Source organism: Pelobates fuscus, chromosome 1, assembly GCF_036172605.1.
Source record: "Pelobates fuscus isolate aPelFus1 chromosome 1, aPelFus1.pri, whole genome shotgun sequence".
In the NCBI taxonomy this organism is placed as follows: domain Eukaryota; kingdom Metazoa; phylum Chordata; class Amphibia; order Anura; family Pelobatidae; genus Pelobates; species Pelobates fuscus.
The window spans coordinates 66,200,104-66,222,807 of NC_086317.1; the positions used below are offsets into that span (position 1 = coordinate 66,200,104).

General features: G+C 40.8%; 1 protein-coding gene across 2 annotated transcripts in view; it reads right to left on the bottom strand.

Annotated features, from left to right (window-relative positions):
- The window catches only part of CTPS2 (CTP synthase 2), a 186,324-nt gene that overhangs the window by 81,559 nt on the left and 82,061 nt on the right, over positions 1–22,704 (bottom strand). For both annotated transcript variants that reach the window (XM_063449279.1, XM_063449269.1), the window contains one exon: positions 22,325–22,368. In XM_063449279.1, coding sequence (XP_063305349.1) covers positions 22,325–22,368 — 44 coding nt within the window. The remainder of the gene's footprint in view (positions 1–22,324; positions 22,369–22,704) is intronic.

Consider the following 22,704-nt stretch of genomic DNA (forward strand, 5'->3'; position numbering starts at 1 on the left):
GGAAAGCATTATTCAATGGCTTCCTATGGGGATTCCGGCGACTGAGAAGCCGGAAGTCCCTCTAGTGGCTATCTGGTAGACAGACACTACAGGATGACTTAACCGTGCATGGGAATTATTGCAGTTTATAAAAACTCCAATAATTAAACTTGCAGGGTTAAGGGTGATGGAGTTGGCACCCAGACTACTTCAATTGGCGGAAGTGGTCTGTGTGCCTACGGTGTCCCTTTAAAATGAAGTAAATCTACACAATTTGAGGTTTTTATTCAGAGAAGCAAATGGTTTCAGTTCAACCCAAGTAAAAAAATAAAAAAGTAAATTAGATAGTAAGTAGGCTTATCTGGGATACATTTTCATTGTTGTGTAGCATAAACAATTATATTCCTAACACTGTAGTGTTCCTTTGAATTTTCAATTTCCCTCCAAATTCTCACTTTATTGAGTATACCTGTAAGAAAGATGCACATTAACTTTATTTAGTCAATCCCTTTGAAGTCAGTGTCACACACATACATCTTCAGAGAATTCCTATAAATCACTTTTTTCAGCTGTCAGGATTAACCTTGATTTCCGCTGCAGACTGTCACAGTCCCAGCACTGTGTCTGACAAACTGTGTCAGTTTCACGGATCAGTTGGCAATTAAAAAGTCCCTGTTACTGCGTAGAGGTCTCCACAGTATTAAAAAGGCAGTAACATTGGGTGGAATTTATAGCACAAGCTTTAAAAATAAATTGTTGCTATAAAATAATTCATTAGGGTATTTTTTACTAAGTCACTGTAGACATTTTGCCAGATTGACAGATAAAAAAATAAAAATTCCCTTCTCTGTTCCTTTGTTGATGCGCACAGCATCTGCTTATCATAAGAATGCAATTAAGTGTTTATTAATTGATTTTGTGAATAAATTATAATTCGGTTTGAGTGCAGACAGTTCTGCAGCAGAATTCTACCACTGTACTTCCCCAATGCTATACTAATAGTAGTTTTGATTAGTGAAATTGCTGATGCCCTGTAATATTGTTGGGTTACTTTCTGAAAAAAAAATGTGACACTCCAGATGGGACTGGACCTGTTTTTTTACATTACATAAATAAATACACAAAAATCTATGCATCACATAAACTGGGAACTCTAACAAAAAAAAAAAAAAAAAGATATTCACGCGTTTGCTGCAAAACTCTGGACTGTGCAGCTTACGCAGTAGGCGATCAACAAACCAAGAAGATGGTAAGTCAATCAAGTTTCCCGGTGGACAACTAGGGAAGGGGGAGCATGACTGCTGCCCAGGATTGTGGACTGGATAAAAAGTGAAACAAATGTTGCAATGTGAGGGGTTTTGTGGAAAGGGAGAGGGAGGAGACTTACCAGTCGGCAGGATCAGTTGAGGGCCCCTGACTGTTTTCCCTCCCTCCCTGTTTCTGGTGTTGTGTTCTTGGTGCCTTGTTTTCTTTTGTATGTGTTATCATGGCTTGGCGGGTTTTCCTGGACAGCGCAGATGAAAAAGGCACTTTCGGGAGACGACAGCCTGCACGGAGCTGATGGCAAGTTGAGACTTGTGGAACAAAAGTTTGGGGGAACTGTCTGTTGGGCAACTGCCCAACAACTGAGAGTTGGACATCGTTTAAAATTGCTTATGTAGATGTTGCCCTTATCCACTACAAGAAGGTGTCATGTGTGTTATTGGGGGGCAGCGGTGGAGGGGGATGGGTATGGGTCAGCAGTCATGCCCTTAAGGACCAAACTTCTGGAATAAAAGGGAATCATGACATGTCACACATGTCATGTGTCCTTAAGGGGTTAAAGCAAATCTGTATTATTATTATTATTATTATAGCAATTTATATAGCGCCAACAGATTCCGTAGCGCTTTACAATATTATGAGAAGGGATTTAACTATAGATAGGACAATTACAAATAAACTTACAGGAACAATAGGTTGAAGAGGACCCTGCTCGATCGAGCTTACATTCTATAGGAGGTGGGTGTAAAACACAATAGGACAGGAATTTGCAATCAAATAAGGTGAGGACAGGTATGTGAGGTAAGGGTTAGTCTTGGAGGCCATATGCTTTCCTAAAGAGATGGGTTTTAAGGCACTTCTTAAAAGATAATGGTACATACATACTGTAATGGTACATACAAGCTAAGTTTAGATTAAAGAGTAGAAAATCTTATATAAACATTTTCTAGATTAATATAAAATTTGGTTCCTCCTCCACCTGTCAATGTTAATGCCAATGCCATGACAACTATGCGTTTTGCTTTTGCTCTGAGAATATAGTAATGGATTGATATATGCCACTTTGGTCTGGCACCAATGCACTAGGAATGAAGCCAGAATGGCAATGATTACCCTGCTTCAGAACGTGCCATCAGTTGGTTTCTATAGATAAGGCAGAAGACGGCAGCCTTTTTTTTACTGTACCTTTACATGTATTTTTTTATTAAACACATACACTAATATTTTTACAATCTACATACCTCTCAACATTTTAAATGGCTGAAGGGGACATTTTTGCCTTTTGAAGATGTAGCTTGGGGTGTGACCAGGATGAGAGGCTTTTCTGGAACATTTAAATGACTTCAGAAGATACAGATGGCCATAAAGGTAATTCAGAATACAATTAAAGTTTTTTTTTTTTTTCTCTTTTTTTTTCCACAAATGCATTTCCAAACATATTTACTGCAATTTATAGGAACACTCCAGCTTGATGTTGTCATATTCTTATGATGACTTTTTTCTTTGTTACCGTCCCTTTAAATGCAGGTCCTGGTTTTCACCCCTAGCCACTAGTCACATCATACTCACCTGTATCCTATGTTAATAAGTCCTGCTATCAATGGCCACACCCAACAAAGCAAGAGGCCATTACATTGAAGTTGGTGTTCATACCAAGAACTTCAGATCCTGGCTCCTGTGAGCGATACTGTACTAACCTGCATTGCATCCTGCTTGAACTGCTACAGTCCTTTCCCCTTCCTAATTTGGATTATTATCAACTCTCCTGTACTTGCCTGAATTGCTTCAAACCTGCACCTTAACTACTTGATCTACTATTGATTTAACCTGCCTACCTGATTCATTCAATCCTGCACCCTTCCTACTTGGATTGCTATTGAATTATCCTAACTACCTTGATAAATACAAACCTGCAAAACCCACTATCTGGACATTGCTGCAATTTGATATCTAATGCGTTCCTTTCATTCCTGATTTCTTTAAAAGTTACGAATACCTGTCTTGTTATCTTCACTATACTTCTTCTCCAGCTTTATTATTTGCACTCTTGGTTGTTTACTATATAGGACGTATTGCCTTAATGACTATTTCTCCCTTTTGCTTATTTATTCTACTAAAAATACTGTTATAATGTCAAAAGCTACGAATAAAGTCACTTCTGTTAAACCTGGCAATCGTCTCCTATCTGACCTGATCGAGAACATGACAGCTGTAGTAGTTATGGTGCCAGGAGTGGCCTGGTGCTGTTCCATGATAAGGTATGGAACCATTTTAGCAGTTTGACAACATATACGGGCATCTGCAGCTGCTTCCCCTTCATCTGGTCTTCTTCTGCAAGACAATCCAGATTGCTCTATAAAGTAAAGAAAAGATATGCAGGACTGCAATCCATAGCACTCTCAGTCAATGAGTATGGTCCTGCATTGGCTGTGGTTTATTCTACCATGACAGCTGGCATTTGCTGCAGGTGCAACCCAGGTACAAAAACCATTGACATCTTACTGCTGGATAAATATATGGCATAGTCCTCCAGCTGTTTGAGAGTCTCGCTCAATTACCCTCTCAGTCCCTTTATATGTTACCCATAGCTGCAACTCTCTTAACTTCTTTTAACCATCACTTCCAAATCCCCGCTGCTACCTCTTGTCTCAAATCCCCATTGTATCCTTTAGATTGTAAGCTCACGGGCTATCTAGCTAAGCAATTTGTATAAAAGAGCTGCAATAGCTAGATCTCATCTCATGGCAGGGCCCTCTGTACTTGTCTGTATATATTGTATGCTCTCCCCTAATTGTACAGCGCAGCGGAATATTTTGCGCTTTATAAATGCATGGAATAAAAATAATGGCGCACGGGCACTCCTGACACCATTAACACTACAATGGGCTGTAATGATTTGCTGCTTGCAGTATTCCTTTAAAGACACATTACTGTGAGTTGTATTGTTCTTTAACATACGTCTAAATTCCAGAATAATAATATGGGTCCCACAGTGAGACTGTCCCCCTTGTATAAAGCTATAGTGTACAGCAGTGATTCAGTAAGACCTGAATCCAAATATCTTATAACTATAGCAAGAACTAATGCTTTGCAGTTACAGTAGTTTAATTATATTTGATTTGGATATTAATAGACATAGATGAATATAGTATAGTACAGATAGTATAGATCAGGGGTGCCCATAAGGTAGGTCCCTAGATGTTGTAGAACTACAACTCCCATTATTCTTTGCATGGCTTTACAATGCCTTTATAATGAGAAAGCATGATGGAAGCTGTAGTTGTAAAAGAGCTGGGGATCTATCTTTTGGGCACCCCTGCTATAAATAGATAGTACATATAAAACAGAAAGGCGTACAATTGAACATGAACAATTGAACGTGATGAAATAGACAGAAAGAAATGGGATTTAGGATTAGATAAGTATATCACACTGAGAGAGAAAGAGAGAAGATAAATGAATGTACATTATTCCAGCTGCCTATTCATATATTCTTTTATCTATCTCAATTACTACCAGCATTCTAGCATTTCCATTTTATCAGTAAACAAACCTGGACCTGATTTCACGTAAATCTACTAACAAATAGTGTGTATAAAAGAGGCACGATGGCGGCTGGACGCGTTTGAGGGAGCTCTGCAGCCAAACGGAGAAATAATCGACAATAAAGCGCTCCAGCACGCCAAAACGACCAACCATGCAGTATGCCTTAACCAGGAGCTGACCGGGACACCCTGACCCGCTTACCTCTCTCCTAGATCAATCTCTGGCCGAGGGCTCCGTCGGGGCCTGGAACGTGGCCCGGGCGGGCGGGACGCATGGCCCACGACACGGCTCCTGCAAGAGGCAATCGCAGACCCGCTACCCCCTCCCCCCCCCGCGGACCGGTGGGGGTTATCCCGGTCCCCACTGGCCAGCCAAGGGATACACAGAGTGGCAGAGCCTCTATGCCTGCATCTACTCAAGACACAACTTTCCCTGCCAAGATGGCTGCTGCACTCACACCTCATGGCGCTGAACCCACAAAGCCTACAGGAGCTTACCCTGACATCGTCCAGCAATCCCTGAAGAGGCTGGATGCCTTGTTCGACCGCTTCTGGGCCTTGCTGGATCAAAGAACAGCTGCACAACCAACCCAGCCCCAGACAGTGAACGGAACAACGAAAAGCAGAGGAGAGTGTAGGCCTACGCAGAGCCCTGTCCGCACAAAAGCTCAAACAACTCCTAACACGGGCCCTGTGGGGCCGAGAGTCAAATCTCTGCAAAGACGCACTCACCGAATAAAGAGAAACCGCAGGAAACATCACTGCCGCACCAAGACTCCACATCTCTTTCCTCCCCGAAAAGTCACAGGCACCACTAGCCAGATCCGTCCCAAGATGACAGCGGCAGCAAGGGGCTGGAAAGAAGCTGCGTACTGCACCCTATCTACGGCTATACCAAGATGCCTCACCCTCTGCACAAAGAGACTCCAGCGGGCACCTCAGCAATACCTGCACAGCTCCAGGAGGTGAAAAGGCACGGCACCGGTACTATCATGGCGAGAGACTCTCCCTCCGAGCCTTCTAGCGGCGTGGGCTGACAGCCACTAAGGGACGCTAAGATACCTGCTCTCAGGCACTCGAGAGTTCGGTTAATCCCTGCACACATAAACTAACCTGTTTCTATACCCAGCGGTACACTCAAGCATTTAAACATATAATCTGTAAAGCGTGATACCCTCCTACTCAATAATCAGTTATTACCTTGCATTTATTTTATGTATTGCTTTTTTTTTTTTATTATTATTATTATTATTTTTTATTGACTGACTAGCCTGGTTTGTTGGCACTATGTTTTCTAACCTAGGCCACAAACAACCCAGCGACACAAATACAAGAAAATTATAGCAAGTTAAAAATGTTATGTTATTGATCCCACTTAAGATTAGCAGTGTCTTTTCAGCTCCACACATAAGGCATAATTGTTTAGTTTTAACCAATGCTACGACAGCTGCATGTCTGTTAACCCATATTATGAACACTAGACAACGGTGAGCTACTAAACCTTTTTTAGCACAGCAGCAAGCATAATAAGACGTTACAGGAGGGCATTAATGTTTATGTTAGAGCGTTGCTTTAACACATATGTTTAACCCTGTCTACCAAAGGTGTCAGGATGCTACAGGCATATTTACTCTTAAATAATTGGTTATCGCTTAGACATACCTACGTAACTAATATTACCTTTAAACAAAAAATGTGCAAGTTCTCAGAGCCACTGTTCAACCTATGTTTCCATATTATTCTACGCTGTTGTGGCGCATGACTATGTTTTGTACTCACCTGCACAACAAAAATAAAGAATATAAAAAAAAAAAAATAAAAGAGGCACAATGTGAAAAACTCAGAAAAGCAAGGTTCAAATCGCTGGATACAGACAGATGCTTTCAGAAGAAAGATACAATTACTGTATACAGGTGCTAGAACAAAGGGTGACACAGACGTTCGAGTCAAGTTACAGTAATGTGAAATCCAAGAAGCAATGCATTTCCTGCAATCTCAAGGAAAATCATGACCAAAAGGCAGTGCATGGCGAAATGACCTATTGTTTGTACAGGTGCCATACGTTATGTTCCATTGGGTACAAAAAAGATAGTTTAGTAACTGAATACAAATTGTAAGAGAATGGTAACACAATGAAAAGTACAGTGTATGCAAAGTGCAACTAAAATCAATGGAATATCTTATATTTAAGAGATTCTTACTTCTAGAAATTCTGATATTTACTAAAGGCAAATCTAGTCATTCTTTAAAATCAGTTATTTTCTTCTATGAATCCTATATAAAATGCAGGATTTGTAAACATTGAATGTAAAGCTGTTACTGACTGGAGAAAGGCATATCTTGCTAAAGCTGCCCCTAGCCTCCAAAGTGACCTGAATAAAGTACTGGATTCAGGCTTAATCTGATTCTTACCTGTAGCATACAATTTGCTCTACTGAGAGAGAATGGAACCATGGGGAGACAAAATCAGAGGGTGATAAGTGGTGGTTTATAGCTAAATAATTATCTGATATTGTGACAGGGCACCATTTATTAACCATAGTGCATAACAGTATTTCAATTTCGGTTGTCCAATCTTTTTTTGTATGGGGCACGGAAAAAGTGTAGTGGTCTAGATATATAGGAACAAATTTTAAACATTTATCTGATTATGTTGCGTTATTGGTAGTGAATTCTCTGGGTCTGAGAAAACCATAGAAAGCTAGTTATATGGCTGTTTTAATTACCACATTTATATTTTCCTCGAAAGGTGATGAGTCTCACAGATCTGTCAGGGAGCAAATAAATTAACATCGATAGGTAGTCTTTTGGGAGCTTGGAGATTACTAGCTCTCTAAACACCTTTAAACATGTTCTTGATCTGGTATGAGGACAGAAAGGCGTGTTTATTTGGGAATAATGTAAGCATGTGGTGTAAAGCTCATATAAGGTACAAATTGATGGAGTTTATGACAGAATGAGTCTAAGGTGGCAATAAGTTGTAAACGTGACTGTAAAAAGACAAAGAAAACAAATCTGGAATTTGAAATTCTGCTGCAAACCTAAAATGCGGAAAGCTCTATTATATGGAAGTCTCCGGTTTCCCACTGTTTAACATGAGGCTACTTAGTCAATGATCAATCTGGGTTTCTGTGCAAAAAGCATAAAACACTTGCCAGTGAACCAATACCTTTACTTATAAGGAGCAATCTCTGAATAATACTAAGAACCTAGTGCCTATAAGGAAAATGTATGGTAATGTAAGAAGAATCGTTTAATTTTAGAAACATATTGCGTTAAAATAAGGAGCCATATAGAAGCCCCAGGCCTTACTCCTCACCTTAATATTTTTTTTTTTTTTTTTTATTATAGTTTATAAGGTACAAACACCAAATATACATTGTTGGAGTATACATATAATAGTTTACACATTGATGGCCACAACAGTTAACATATAACAAGTCAGATATAATTAATCTGTTATGATTTCAAAGTATCCATACATGTCAGAGTTACTTAGATCTTCCAATTTCCTAGGCACATACATCAAGTTGAATCTAGTAGCATGTCCTTCCTAATTCGAGTAATTGCATTGTTGTAACCCTGAGCTGCATCATTTTTTTGGTAGGATCTAATGGCGCATATGGAAGGCTTAGTATCAATGGTCTTACTGCCTTAAGTACAGTGTACTTTGTCCCTATTGTCTGTGGTGCCATCACTGTATAATAGACTGGGAAGGTAATGTTCCTCCTATTTCCTCCTACTTATGATAATTATTTCGTTTGTACCCGTTTTCTGAATATATATAAAGAACCTTTCTGTTATCAAAAAACAAAAAGAAAACAAAAACAAAGAAACTATGGGGGAGGATTACTGGGTAGAAGGTGGGAGTGTTGAGGGGGGGAAGAGGGGGGGGATCCATATTCCCGGACTTTATTTCTTCAATTTAGTGTCTAGGGTTTTCCCTGTACCTTTTGTAATTTATTTGTTTATGTGCCCTATTTCACAGGGTTTCTGTACTTGTCCCACATGCTCCACGCATCTATCCAGAATTGCCTTGGCATTCTATGTGCTCGGACAGTGCATTCATATAGTCTAATATTGTCAAGGTGTGTGGTAATTGTATTCAATAATGGAGGATCCTTTTGTAGCCACATCTTGGCTATGGCTGTTAATACTGCCATGGTTATATGGAAGATGAGGTATTGAAGGGATTTTGAAAGGTCCCGTGGTATGTGTTGTAAAAGGAATATCTCAGGTTTGAATTCTATGTCCACTTTTCCTATTTGGTTGACAAGGGATTGTATAGTCTTCCATAGTTTTGTGATGGCAGGGCATGACCACCAAATATGTATAACGTCACCCGTGTCATGATCACAGCGCCAACATGCTCCTGTCTGTTTCGGGTCAATGTGTTTCAACCTGTTGGGCACCACATGCCATCTATACAGCATTTTTCTAGACAGTTCTATGTGGGTTGTGGATAGTGTGAGGTGTTTGTGTGCCACAAAGCTCTTCTGCCAGTTTTCTTCTGGCAATTGCCTCCCTATATCCTGTTCCCATTTTTTTATGAAAGTCAGGTCCCGTATCTTTTTCTCGGGTAGATAGCTGCTATATACTTTGGAGAGTATACCAGATGTTTTTTTAGTTTTAGTACATAATTGTTCTAAGGCTAACATATTCCTCTTTATGTCAGTGGTGTGTGTTGATCCCTTATTTCTCCCAATCCATGAAATTATTTGTCTATGTGCGTATTCCGCCGTGATTGGCAACTTATACTTTTTTTGTAGTGAGGCGAAGGTTATATATTCTTCTTTATCCCTAAGTTGGTATACGTGAGTTAGGCCTGTGTCAGCCCATTTCCTTATATTTAGATGTGGGATCAAGACTTCAAAAGAGCGTAGGAGCATGTTTGGGAGCAGCTCTTTATCAAGATTCAGGAATTTGGTATATTTATCCCATTCTTTTAGGGTTAAGGATGTTGTGGGAAGAATTTCATTGAAATGTTTCCTATGTGTTTTGCTTAATCCTGCCAAAGTTGTAATTTCATATCCCTCTGTGTGCGAGGCCTCCAAATGTACCCACGCCGGGGGCGTGGAGTGGGAGTGTAGTGCTGCTATTAGTGTGCCAATCACTGCTGCTTTATAATACAAATCTAGGTTTGGGAGACCCATACCCCCCGTTTTTTGCGACAGGTACAGTATGTTTGCAGCAACTCTAGGACGTTTATTCGCCCAAATGAAGGCGTTAATTGTGTTTTGTGCTTCTTTAATGTATGCCGTGTTCAGTTGGATGGGTAAGGTACGGAATAGGTATTGGAGCTTGGGAAGGATCATCATTTTAACAGCGGCTATCCTTCCGGTCCATGATATATATTTGTTTGCCCAGCTTCTAAGTTGAGATTTAATAGATTGAAGGAGTGTGACATAATTGGGTTTGTACAATTTGTGTGCATGTGTCGTAAATTTTATCCCTAGAAATGTGAGGTGGTCCTGTCTCCACTCAAAGGCTGTGGATTGCTGTAATAATTTAGTTGCTTCGGGCGTTGTAAAGAGACTCATTGCTTGTGTCTTAGACACGTTTAACTTGTAATAAGAGCAAGCACTATATGCTCTTAGTAACTTGTTGAAGGTTGGAATGGAAATTTGCGGGTTTGTTAATGATAGCATGACATCATCAGCATATGCTGTTATTTTGTATTCTCGTCCCCCTCTTACGATGCCAGAGATTTGTGGTTCATCTCTTATGGCTTGTAGCAGTGGCTCTAAGGCCAATATGTATAGTAGTGGTGACAGTGGGCAACCCTGCCTTGTTCCATTAGTAATATAGAAGGGTTGCGATGCAAACCCTCCATTTGTCACTCTAGCCGAGGGCTTGGAATATAGTGCCGCGATTAATTTTAGGAATTGTTGTGGGAAATTGAACTTCTGTAGTGTTTCTCGTAAGAAGCCCCAGTGCAACCTGTCAAACGCTTTTTCAGCGTCGAGCGACAGGAATACACTGGGTTCCCCTTGGTGTTGCTTGGTATATAGTAGATTGTATAGTTTTCTTGTTCCTTCAGCCCCTTGTCTGCCCTTCACAAACCCCACTTGGTCTTGATTAATAATCGTGGGTATCATATCTGCTATTCTAGTGGCATATAGTTTGGCTAATATTTTGGTATCCGTATTTAGGAGGGATATGGGCCGTAGGTTTTGAGGTTTATTTGGTGGCTTACCAGGCTTTGGCAGCGTAACTATATGTGCCATCAGCATTTCATGTGGCATATTGCCTGTGGATATTATGTGATTAAACGTATCTACCAGGTGTGTTCCTATGATATGGCTAAATGTTTTATAGTAAGAGTTAGTGAGACCATCTGGGCCCGGTGATTTGCCCGGAGGAAGCGATTTTATTACTTGTAGAACTTCAGGCAGGGTGATGGGGTTGCTAAGCATTTTGTTTTGGTCGTCTGTGAGGCTAGGCAAGGAAATGTTAGACAAGAAGTTTTGGATATCCTGCGTGGACGGTTGAGGTGTCTGAGAGTCTTGTCTTATATTGTATAATGTTTCGTAAAAATTTGCAATTTCTACTAAGATTTCCCTTGGGTCATGCACTTTTCCCCCTGTACGGTTATGTAGATATGGGATTTTTGATTGGGCTTGCTTCTGTCGTAAGAGCGATGCCAGAGCCCTACCTGCTCTATTGCCCTGTGTGTATGTGCGTATTTTCAAGTTCTGAAGCATGTGCGCTGTTTCGTCTAAAAGTAGTTCATTTATTTGAGTTGTGATTAAGGCTATTTCTTTTGACAGGTCTATCTTAGGGGTTGAGTGGTGTGCTTTTTGTAGATCTCTCAATTTTTTTAATGAGTCAAGGTATTTTTGTTCCTTAATTTTTTTTAGGTAAGCCGCTCTGCTGATAAAAATCCCTCTGACCACTGCCTTATGAGCCTGCCAGGTAGTGGTAGGCTCTAATTCTGGTAATGTATTATTATGGAAATATTCCCTAATATCCTGGCTTAGTTGGGTGCAGAAGTCTTTGTGCTTAGTTAGAGCATCATTTAAGCGCCACGGAGGTTTCCCCTTGTGATCATATTTGGTTTGGAGTTTTACTGTTACTGGGGCGTGGTCAGACCACACTATGTCCCCTATTTCACTATTCGTTGTTCTTGGTAAGAGGTCAGCAGTGACGAGAATCATGTCTATTCTAGAATGGGTTTTGTGGATGTGGGAAAAGTATGAGTATCCCCTTTCGGTTGGGTGTTGTAGTCTCCAAATATCATACAAGTTGTGTTCCATAATTACTTTATTTAGTGTTTTGCATTGTTGTATGAGGATCTTTGACCTGGGAGCCCCCTGAGCTAAGGAGGTGTCTTCTATCGGGTGTAATACATGATTCATGTCACCGCACAGCATCATTGATGTTTTTTGCGTGGGTGGAATCTTGTTGAGGACTTTGAGCAAAAAGTTCCTCTGATGTACATTTGGACTATATACACCCACCAACGTGTATTTAACAGCGTTGATTGTGCAATAAATTATAAGGTAACGACCTTGTGCGTCTTTTTTGAGTTGCAACAGTTCAAACGTGAGGGACTTATGAAAAAGGAAAGACACCCCCCTGGACTTGGAAGAGTGGGTTGCATGATATTGGGTGGGAAAATCTTTCATGCCAAAAACTGGGACCTTATTATGTTTAAAGTGCGTCTCCTGTATACACATAATATCCGTGTGAGTTCTATTCATTGTTTCTAACAGTACCCGTCTTTTATGCGGGGTGTTGAGACCCCTTACATTATGGGATTGTATTGTCACACTCATTGGTGGGTTTTAAAATATTGCGGTCAGGTAATATAGGTTGTTCCAAACCCCATACCATATGTCTATTGGTTAGTCTGCTTTGTGTTAGTGCGTTCCATAAGTGTGTCAGGTGTGATGCTTGGCAATAGACAGTACAAGGCAAGTACGTTGTTGTAGCGTCATCTTTACCGGGAATGTGGAGGGGGTAGGGAAGTTTCGGATAACTTGGGGGTATATAACTTGGATCTGTAGAACTTACCCCAGTTGGGGTCATGGCACCTAGCTGCGGAGCCATGGGGGGTAGATATCGAAATATCTGTGTGGGTGGCTAACGGCCTTAACATATTAGATTTTTAGATTAGGACCTTATCCTGTGAATAACGACCCATTTGTATCCTATTGTGACCTCAAGGAGGAAACCCCATTGCTAGCGGTTAATAGAAACACCATAGCGTAAAACATGGAAATCAGCGCACAACAAAGCATTCTTTCAGTTAGCATCATAGAGAGTTTACATAGTGTTAATACCTGTCTATTGTATGTCTGACTTTTGGAATGTATGCATTTCGTATCCAAACTGTAACACATTTGATCAATTTACATACTCGCATTAGGTAGTATAATTGAGTATTTAAGGTTCAGTCATCGTCGTTAATTTTTTTTTTTTTTTTTTTTTTTTTTTTCTTTTTTTTTTTTTTTTAATTATTACCCTCCCAGTGACTATATGTTTCTTAATCCTACCCCTCTATCTATGTGTGTGGGAAAGTGTATTGACAGTCATCAGATACTGTATATCCGCCTACAGTCTGCCTATGTACAATACCTGAACCTTTAAGCAGTAATTGTTTTGCATTTATGCTTCTCAGTGATCTCAGTTCTTGTTAGGGCTTCTCTGTGTTATCATTAGCTGTGTTCATGACAAGGAATGTCACAGTGTCTGTCCGAGTCTATTGATGTTCTTAAGGTGAGTGTGATATCCATGTTCTATGTTTCTTGTCAGTGCTGTGCGCTGATCGTTGTGATCGTCGCCGTGCTGCAGATGTTATCGGCTTGTGCTTTAGAGGGATCCTCCAGAGGGTCAAGGCATATCGTATGCCTGTGTGTTATTGATGTGGCTTCTTATCCGGGTCACAAACTTTATATAGCAATAGGTGTGAACTTATTTTTTTTCAGGTATTTTATTCCAATCCACCTGCAGGCGTCGTGACGATGTCACCACTTTTTCGGTCTTTTTGCTTATTATACCCCAGGTTTGCAGGAGCATCTCCCCTTCCTCAGGTGAGGATACGGTGTGTAGTTTACCTTCTCGGGAGATAATCATTTTGGTCGGGAACCCCCATCTAAACCTCAGGCCATTGGCTCGTAGACCGTCAGCAATGTGAGCAAGGTCTTTTCTTTTCTTTAACGTTGTGACGGACAAATCTGCAAATAGTTTTACTGCTGGGTAGTCTGGATGTGGTGCCGACATATTTCTGCTGGTACGTAATATCAGCTCCTTTATGTGATAATAATGTACCCGTGTGAGTACATCTCTCGGCACGGTTTCTGTCAGGTACCTTGGTTTTGGGATCCGATGTACTCGATCCAGAAGCAGCATTTCCCCTGGTATATCAGGTGCGTATGCCTTGAGTAGGCCTCTTACAAATGCCTGCAGATCCTCCGGTCCGACTGTTTCGGGGATTCCTCTCAGTCGTAGGTTGTTCCTCCTGGAACGATCTTCGAGGTCCGCTAATTTCATCTCCGTTGTCGTAAGTTTTTGTTCCAGTTGCTCTACATGGCTCGCGAGGTCATTATGCGCCACGGCAAAGTCATCCATTTTGGATTCGACATGCGTGGTTTTTTTACTGATCTCTTGGACCTCTCTTCTAAGCGAGTCCATAGAGTGTTGCCAAGACATAATTAGCTTCTGGGACTGGTCTGCAAGTGCTACCTGCAAGTCATCTTTGGTAAGTTGATCCTTCGTCATAGGCAGGCTTGTATCTCGGGGATTCGGGCTGGCGTCGCCATCTTGCGAAGGCCTCACTTGCTCCGCGGTCTCTAGTTGTTGTTTGCTGTTGAAGAAATTTAGTTTTTCGTTCTTTGTCGAGTTCTTCTTCGTTTTAGCTTGTGCCATGTTCTTTTTTTTTAGCAGTAAACAGGTCCTAAGCGTTCGGATTGTCATAGATTGTCGGCCTTGGTAGCCAGAGCTCGGGTTCAAGCGACCATTAAGCTCGGCGGTTAGCCACGCCCCCCCTCCTCCTCACCTTAATATTAATAAATCATCTGGAAATTAATTGAAAACACCAAACATACCCTAACTGTCAGGGCTTACCTGGGTTGGGAGTACGGGAGTCAGAGATGTATGCTCACCCTTACAAAAAAACACAGGCCGAGGCTGGATTCACCCTCTTCCTCTGAAAGGTCAAAAACATTCTCTGGTAGGAGGTACGTTCTCCCATAGGCATCCATGCCATATGTACGGTCTTTTTCCAGATATTTGGGAAACACAGTAGCCATTGCTTTAGTAGATCTCACAGGGGAGGCATTCACAGCTTGCAATGCTTTCTCGAACACCTCAAGATCCTGTTTACATACAACAGTGCCATTAGAAGCATATGTGCAGTCAGGTGAAAGAACTTCTTTGGCAAGGCAGGAAGTGGTGATGGTGCTTGCTTGAACAGGTGTTTCTTCGGATAAAGGTATAGACATTTTTGGAGCTGGAGGAGGGACTTTGTCAGGAGTAGTGGCTGTGTTGATTACCATGGTCTGGGTTCCCTTTTGTGTCACGGAACGAGGACAGGCTAGACAGCAACCTTGGCAGATTCCAGGCTGTGTTGGCGGGATGACAGGACGGGTACAGACAGTACCTACTTGAACAGTTTTAGGCAGAGGGAGATAAAGTGCCCTCTTTCTCCACAGTAGAAACATAGGCCACACCCTCTCCTACGGTCTCTCTCCTTAGACGACAACCTAGTTTGGGTAAATCCAATCTCCATGGGTTCCTCCCTGTCCACTGGAGTTTCATGGCTTGCTTGAGTACAATCAGAGTGACAAGGCAGGTCCCTGAAGGTGGGCCCACGCTGCAACATGATGGGGACTTGGTATGTGCGTTTAAAGTCCTTTTCTTTAGGTAACCGAGATCTGCGGGTACATGGAGCAGGCTTGGGAGTAGCTTTCCTGGAGGCAACACACTGAGAGTCCATTGCGGTCATGAACGATTCCCAGCTGTCCAAGACAGTGCTTTTCCACTGCAGCTTCTGGCATGCCCACTCCTTAATCCGTCCAGAAAGTAAATTAATAGCAGTACGGACCTTGACAAAATCGGTGGCATAAGTTCTAGGTTTCAGGGCAAACAGGAGCTCACAATCCATCCTGAATGTTGTGTAGAAGGGACGGGAACCGTCAAATCTGTCAGGAATCACAACAAACGGCTCTGGATAAGCAGGTTCCGGGGTTGGGCATACTGTGCCTTTAAGAAATAAAATTTCTCGCTGCAGCTCCGAAACAATCTGGGCCAGGCTGGACACTTGCTGGGACAGGGGTGAGCACATCTCTGCAGACTCCATTGGTCAGTTCCTTCTGTCAGGGCTTACCTGGATTGGGAGTCCGGCAGGCAGAGATGTATGCTCACCCTTACAAGAAAACACAGGCCGAGCTGGTCAGGCAAGAATTCACCTGGCCTGTGAGTCGGTGCACGGGGGCTGTGCAGGATAATTCCGAATCGCGGTACAGGAACGGATAAACCAGGAGAATAGTCGTGGGAAGCCAAGGGTCAGAGGAAGCCAGAAGTCAGAATAAACAAAAACACAAGCTGGAGTCAAGCGCAAACTGGAGAACAGGAAACAGCAAACCGATCACCAGAGTCAAGGAACTGACACTGCCTTCTGGGAGAGGCAGTGTTTTATACCTGGCTAATGAGGCCATCAGCTACAGGTGTGCTGAGAATGTTGGAACAGCCACAGAATAACGTCCAGCCCCCAGTGCTGGATACAAGGCAAGATACAAACTTCAGGCTGTATGGTGGCTCAGAGGAGAAACAGCAGGCCCAGGACTAAAAAAGTACCCAGGTTCAAATCCCTTATTGGGCACATCTGGGGCGTCCTTGTCTGGCAGTCTGGATGTCGCAGTGAGAACCGTGACACTAACATAATGTATTTAAATAGCATTATCAGTGACTTGAATAATATACACCCCCCTTCCCCCCAAATATGAGGATAATGTTTAAGATGCAACAGTACACATGAGGCTGGTTGCCACATAATTCATCCAGCAGTAGCCCCTCCACCCCATGCTAACACTGAAAAAGGAAATAGCAAAGTACTATACTAAAATAAAATTATGTTTTGCATTCAATATAAAGTGTGATGGAGTAACCAAATGAAAATGGTATTTCCAAATCAATGATAGCATGGAGTATGGGCGGAAGTGCGACTTGCCCAAAAGTGTTAGACAGTGAAGGAATCGGTTCACGGCTGCAACCGAACGTGGTCCGAAATAGGACTGAAACAACTGCCGAATGGCGGCCAAAACGTAGCTAAACGTCAATCGAACGATTTGGGAATGCTCTGAGTTTGAAGAAAACCCATGAAATGGGAAGCATGTGTGATATCCTGGTAACAAGTGACGTGACACAGAACATGATGCATTGGCTAGAGAAAGGGAGACCTGTAAACAGCTGGACTAGCCCCTCCCTCAAATCCAGGCTCCAGCATATAAACTCACACATACACTGATCAACATTAAAGCCACCTGCCTAATATTGAGTCGGTCCCTCTTGTGTTGGCAAAACACATCTGATGCATCAAGACATGGACTCCACATGGCCTTAAGATTTATTTTATTTTGATTTCACAAAGAAAACACCATGCCTTTCCCAAAGAATCTTAAACATAGTTGGCAGATGCAGTGTTTTTTTTTTGGTTTTTTTTTATTTGAAAACGCCATGTCTTTCTCATGGAAATTATAAATATTTGTATTGGTGTTATCTTGGATCCCACAATCAGAGAGATTTTCTGGGATAATAAAACATCACTATAAACTGTGGGTATCAGATTGTGCGGTCTGTTTTCATGTGCACTGCAGTCCTGAAATTTAGCCGCTGACCTTTGAAACGAAAAAATGTATGTCAAGAATTACTTTATGATTAAACAGGCCCTCAAGAAAATCTGCAAATATATATAGCCCACACCCAATATCATGGTGTGTTTTATCTAAACAATAACTAGGGAGTTATTCTCTAAACACTTTGTTACAGTGAGTTCACAAATTATATTATAAATGTACACCTAAAGAGCTTAGGTGTAACATTTATTAAATATCTAAAATCTGTGCAACAACATCAAATGCATTTTCATGTGTGTTAAGATTTATATATTCATTTATTCCCTTCCAACACCATATATATAAGCTACGTTGTGTGTATATGTATATTTGTATGTGTATAATGCATATTTTTAAAAGCATCAAGTAAGATTAATGTTCTCCCTCAATCCTCATTTCTGATTCACCTGCGGTGTAGACAGGCTGATAGATAATAGCATCCAGGAATCTGCCATTTAGAAAGACACATACCATGCACAGGCAGGTCCTGATTAAAAACATGAGGATGAATATTAGAACTGCTAGCTAAGGATTCTGGGAGTTATAATCAAACAACCAAAAGATGTGCCGTTGTATAGCTGTGGTGGATTTAATATTTTTTACATTCCTTAGGACCCTAGTTATTCTATAATTTAATGGCTTGATATTGGGTTTATGGTGTCCATTAGCTAGTCTTCACTTTCTCTTAAGAGCATGCTTTGCTCAGATGGCCAATAAAAGTGAAAATATTCACATTTCAGACTAGCATTAGTCTGAGGAGCGCAACATAAATTCTTTAAATTGTAGCTCTGTCTGTATGATATTGGAACACTAGAGACACTCACAGGTTTCCAGAAGCATCCTTGACAGTGACCTCTAGATTGCTGTCATTGTTATGCATTTTTTGCTAGCAGTTCTTGGCCATGTGCAACCTTCATGCTGTAATCATTTTTAAAATTACTTAGGTACCCGGTCAATTCAAACCTGAAGTCTATACTAAACTCTAGAGCACAGTCTCTTGGGTTATACTGATCTCATGACTCTAGTCTGCATTCTCTCTATCATTACTCTAGCCTGGAATCTCCTGGAGGTATACTGATCTCCCATTACCCTAGCTTAGCATCATCTGGAGTTATACTGATCTCTCATTACTCTTGCCTGGAATTCTAGACTTATGCTGATCTCTCATTAGTCTAGCATGGAATCCTCTGAGGTTATAGTGATCTCAGATTACTCTAGCCTGGAATCCTCTGGAAGTATACTGATCTTCCATTACTCTACCATGGCATTATCTGGAGTTATACTGATCTTTCATTACTCTTGCCTGAACCTCTAGACTTATACTGATCTCTCATTGGTCTAGCTTGGAATCCTGTGATGTTATAGTGATCTCCCATTACTTTACTCTAACCTTGTTTTCTCTGGAGGTATACTGATCTCCCATTACTCTAACCTAGATTTCTCTGGAGGTATACTGATCTCCCATTACTCTACCAGGGAATCACCTGGAGTTATAGTGATCTCTCATTACTCAAGCCTGGAACTCTATGAAGTTATTCTGATATCTCATCACTGCCCTGTAGAGTCTTCTGGGTTATACTGATATCTCATTACCCTACCCTGCAATCCTCTGGGTTATATTGATATCTAATAACTGCACTGTGGATTATTCGGGGTTATACTATCTCCTATTACTCTAGCCTGAATTTCTCTGGAGTTATACTGATCTCCCATTATTCTAGCCTGGATTTCTCTGGAGTTATAGTGATCTCTTACTACTGTACATTGGAGTCATCTAGATTATACTGATCTCTCATCTCACTCAGACAGGACCACATATAATTCATGGAATAATGAATTTCTGTTCTCCGGTATCCCTTCATACCTCTGAATAATATTGTGTAAAACACAAATCATATTGTAATTTCACATGATGCACATCTCCAAAGTGTTCCTTTTTAGGAGGGCAGTCCTAAATATTTGTACCTATCCTAGTGTAGTTTATGATTTCAAACTTCACATCAATGGAATAAACACAATGTGTATTTAAACTCTAAAAATGTGTTTAGAAGCCACACTGTGCAAAGATGTGTCTTTATTTTCTTGGTTTAGACAATGAATATAGGTTTGTCATTATGTCCTCTAAACACCTAAAGTGTTCTGAAGTAGAACAGTCATCTGTCAATACCTCAACTCACACCCTAAAAAACAGGAGAATTATTGTAGCAGTAAAGGAAATTAATATTAATATTATAAAGCATTGCAGAATAAGTTGGAGATATATAAATGCCCCCAAAAAATAAATAATAATAATAATTAGGAACTGTACTGATTCATCTTAGCCATGACTACATATGCTCACATAGGGAAAGTTAGTTATCTGAAGTCACCACTCTATTTCATCTATTACAGAGGGACAGATTGCTAGGACTGTGATAGAAGAAAGACATCAGGTGTTTGTTTACCGAGTAGAATCTTAAAGGACCACTCTAGGCACCCAGACCACTTCAGCTTAATGAAGTGGTCTGGGTGCCAGGTCCAGCTAGGGTTAACTAATTTTTTTATAAACATAGCAGTTTCAGAGAAACTGCTATGTTTATCAATTAGTTAAGCCTTCCCCTATTTCCTCTAGTGGCTGTCTCACTGACAGCCGCTAGAGGCGCTTGCGTGATTCTCACTGTGAAAATCACAGTGAGAGCACGCAAGCGTCCATAGGAAAGCATTATGAATGCTTTCCTATGTGACCGGCTGAATGCGCGCGCAGCTCTTGCCGCGCGTGCGCATTCAGCCGACGGGGAGGAACGGAGGCGGAGAGGAGGAGGAGAGCTCCCCGCCCAGCGCTGGAAAAAGGTAAGTTTTTACCCCTTTCCACTTTCCAGAGCCGGGCGGGAGGGGGTCCCTGAGGGTGGGGGCACCCTCAGGGCACTCTAGTGCCAGGAAAACGAGTATGCTTTCCTGGCACTAGAGTGGTCCTTTAACTAATGGAGTCATGATTAATATTGCTACAAATGTACGTTAGTGCTCAACAAATATTATCCTGTTATGAACCCTTCACTGTTCACAAATCATGATGTATTCCCACCATACTTTTAAACTATTAAAATAATATCTTAAAATGAAGATGGACTAAAGGGGGTCAACTGAGTTGACCCCAAAGTTCCCATAAGTAGTAGCCCTACCATTTATTTCACTCCTATCACATGCTCAGGCGACCCAACCATGAAATGAAGGAGAAGTTACACACGTCTATCTGTATAATATCATTCTACAGACAGTTTCTCTTTCTCTGAAAACATTTTGGAGATAAGAGCATGATGTATTAATAAATGGTATGCTGCTCAAACAGCTGTTAGTAAATGCAATGCAAATGCATTCACATGGAACATGAAATTAATTAACAGATCATACGAAGCAGATTGTCCTGCAAAATGTATGGCAAATAAAATTACTTATCTTCCAACCAAATATGCTTCACTCCGTCATTATATTCATTATGTTATTGCATGATTAAATCGGGAGATGGGAGTTAAAATGGCTGGAGAACAGAGAACCTTGTGGCATTATTCAATTAATTACAATCCGATGTTAAAGAATAATGTAAAAAAAGCAAAATATTACTTTATATTAGTAACACAACAGAGAAAAGATCTATAAAAAGCCTAACCACGTATCTGTTGTCTAGTTTGTCACTTTGGTTAAAAAAAAAAAAAGGTCGTACTCACACATCAATCATTCTACACAGAGGGAAACAAAAGATTGAGTTTTAAGGTCCTACTGAGGTAGAACTTGTTCTTTTATACAATCTGTATTGCCCTCTGCCAGTTCTAGATTTCATGCAGGAGTTGGTCATCTGTTAGAAATAATAGCAGCATCAAAGGTAGAAGCAATTGGATATTTTTCCATTATTTTCAGAATGAAAACTATGCTTTACAATGCCATTAAAGGGAAACTTCCAGAAAAATAAATGTTGTATTCATCTTATTTATTTATTTATTAAACAGAGATTTCTCGTGATTTTTTTTTTTATATGTTATAAATTGGAATGTGAAAGTATTAAGAAACTACCAAGACGATACATCAGTGAAATAACACTGGATATTTGCTATGGAATGTAGCAAAGTGATATACTTTCCACTATATTTTATTTTAAGACTACTTCTATACATCATCTACAACATTAAAATCTCCTGCCTAATATTGTGTAGGTCCCCCTCGTACTGCCAAAACAGCTCTGATGCTCCGAGGCATGGACTCCACAAGACCTCTGTACTCGGACCAGACGGTCTTGTCTTCGTTCCCCACGTGCATTTATGAGCCTTGGGTGCAAATGGCCCTGACATTGGTTCACCGGTTTCCCTTCTTGCAACACATTTGGTAGGTACTAACCACCGGGAACACGCCACAAAACTTGCCGGTTTGGAGATGCTCTGACCCAATTGTCTAGCCATCACGATTTGGCTCTTGTAAAAGTTTCTCAGATCTTTTTGCTTTCCCATTTTTACTGATTCTAACACATGTAATTCAAGAACTGACTTTTCACTTGCCAATATAACCCTCTCATTGACAGGTGCCTCACTTTTTACACTTTTTAGATCAAAACATGTTAGTAAATCTCACTCATGTACTTCTTATAGAAGTCTTAGTGACTGATATATATACTTTTCATTAAATTTGTAAAAATAAGCAACTATTAGATATTTCCTGGAGTAAATACGTACTTACCACTGGGGTTTTTGTATTTGGGTTAAATTCTGTGGAGTTGGCATCTGTTGAGTAAAAAATATATTTAAAATTAATGATAAGGTAAAGTTTTACATACGGAAGTAGTTCTGCCATGGGACATGCATTGGTTTTTTTCTCTGTCCCCCGACTGTCTTGCTTCTAAATGTCTTACCCATGTATTTTTTTAATAATTTGATTTTGGCACAAGACCTCAATTGGACGCCATGTTTAATATCCTGGCAGTGAGGCTATGAAAACGATGCTCAGTGCGCATGCTCACGTTCCTGGATTCCTATTGGTGTTAAGATCATTGGGCTCACCCCTGCTGCATGAAAATGATTAGAGGATCACCTTAATTCCCGGGCTCAGAGAGACTTCAT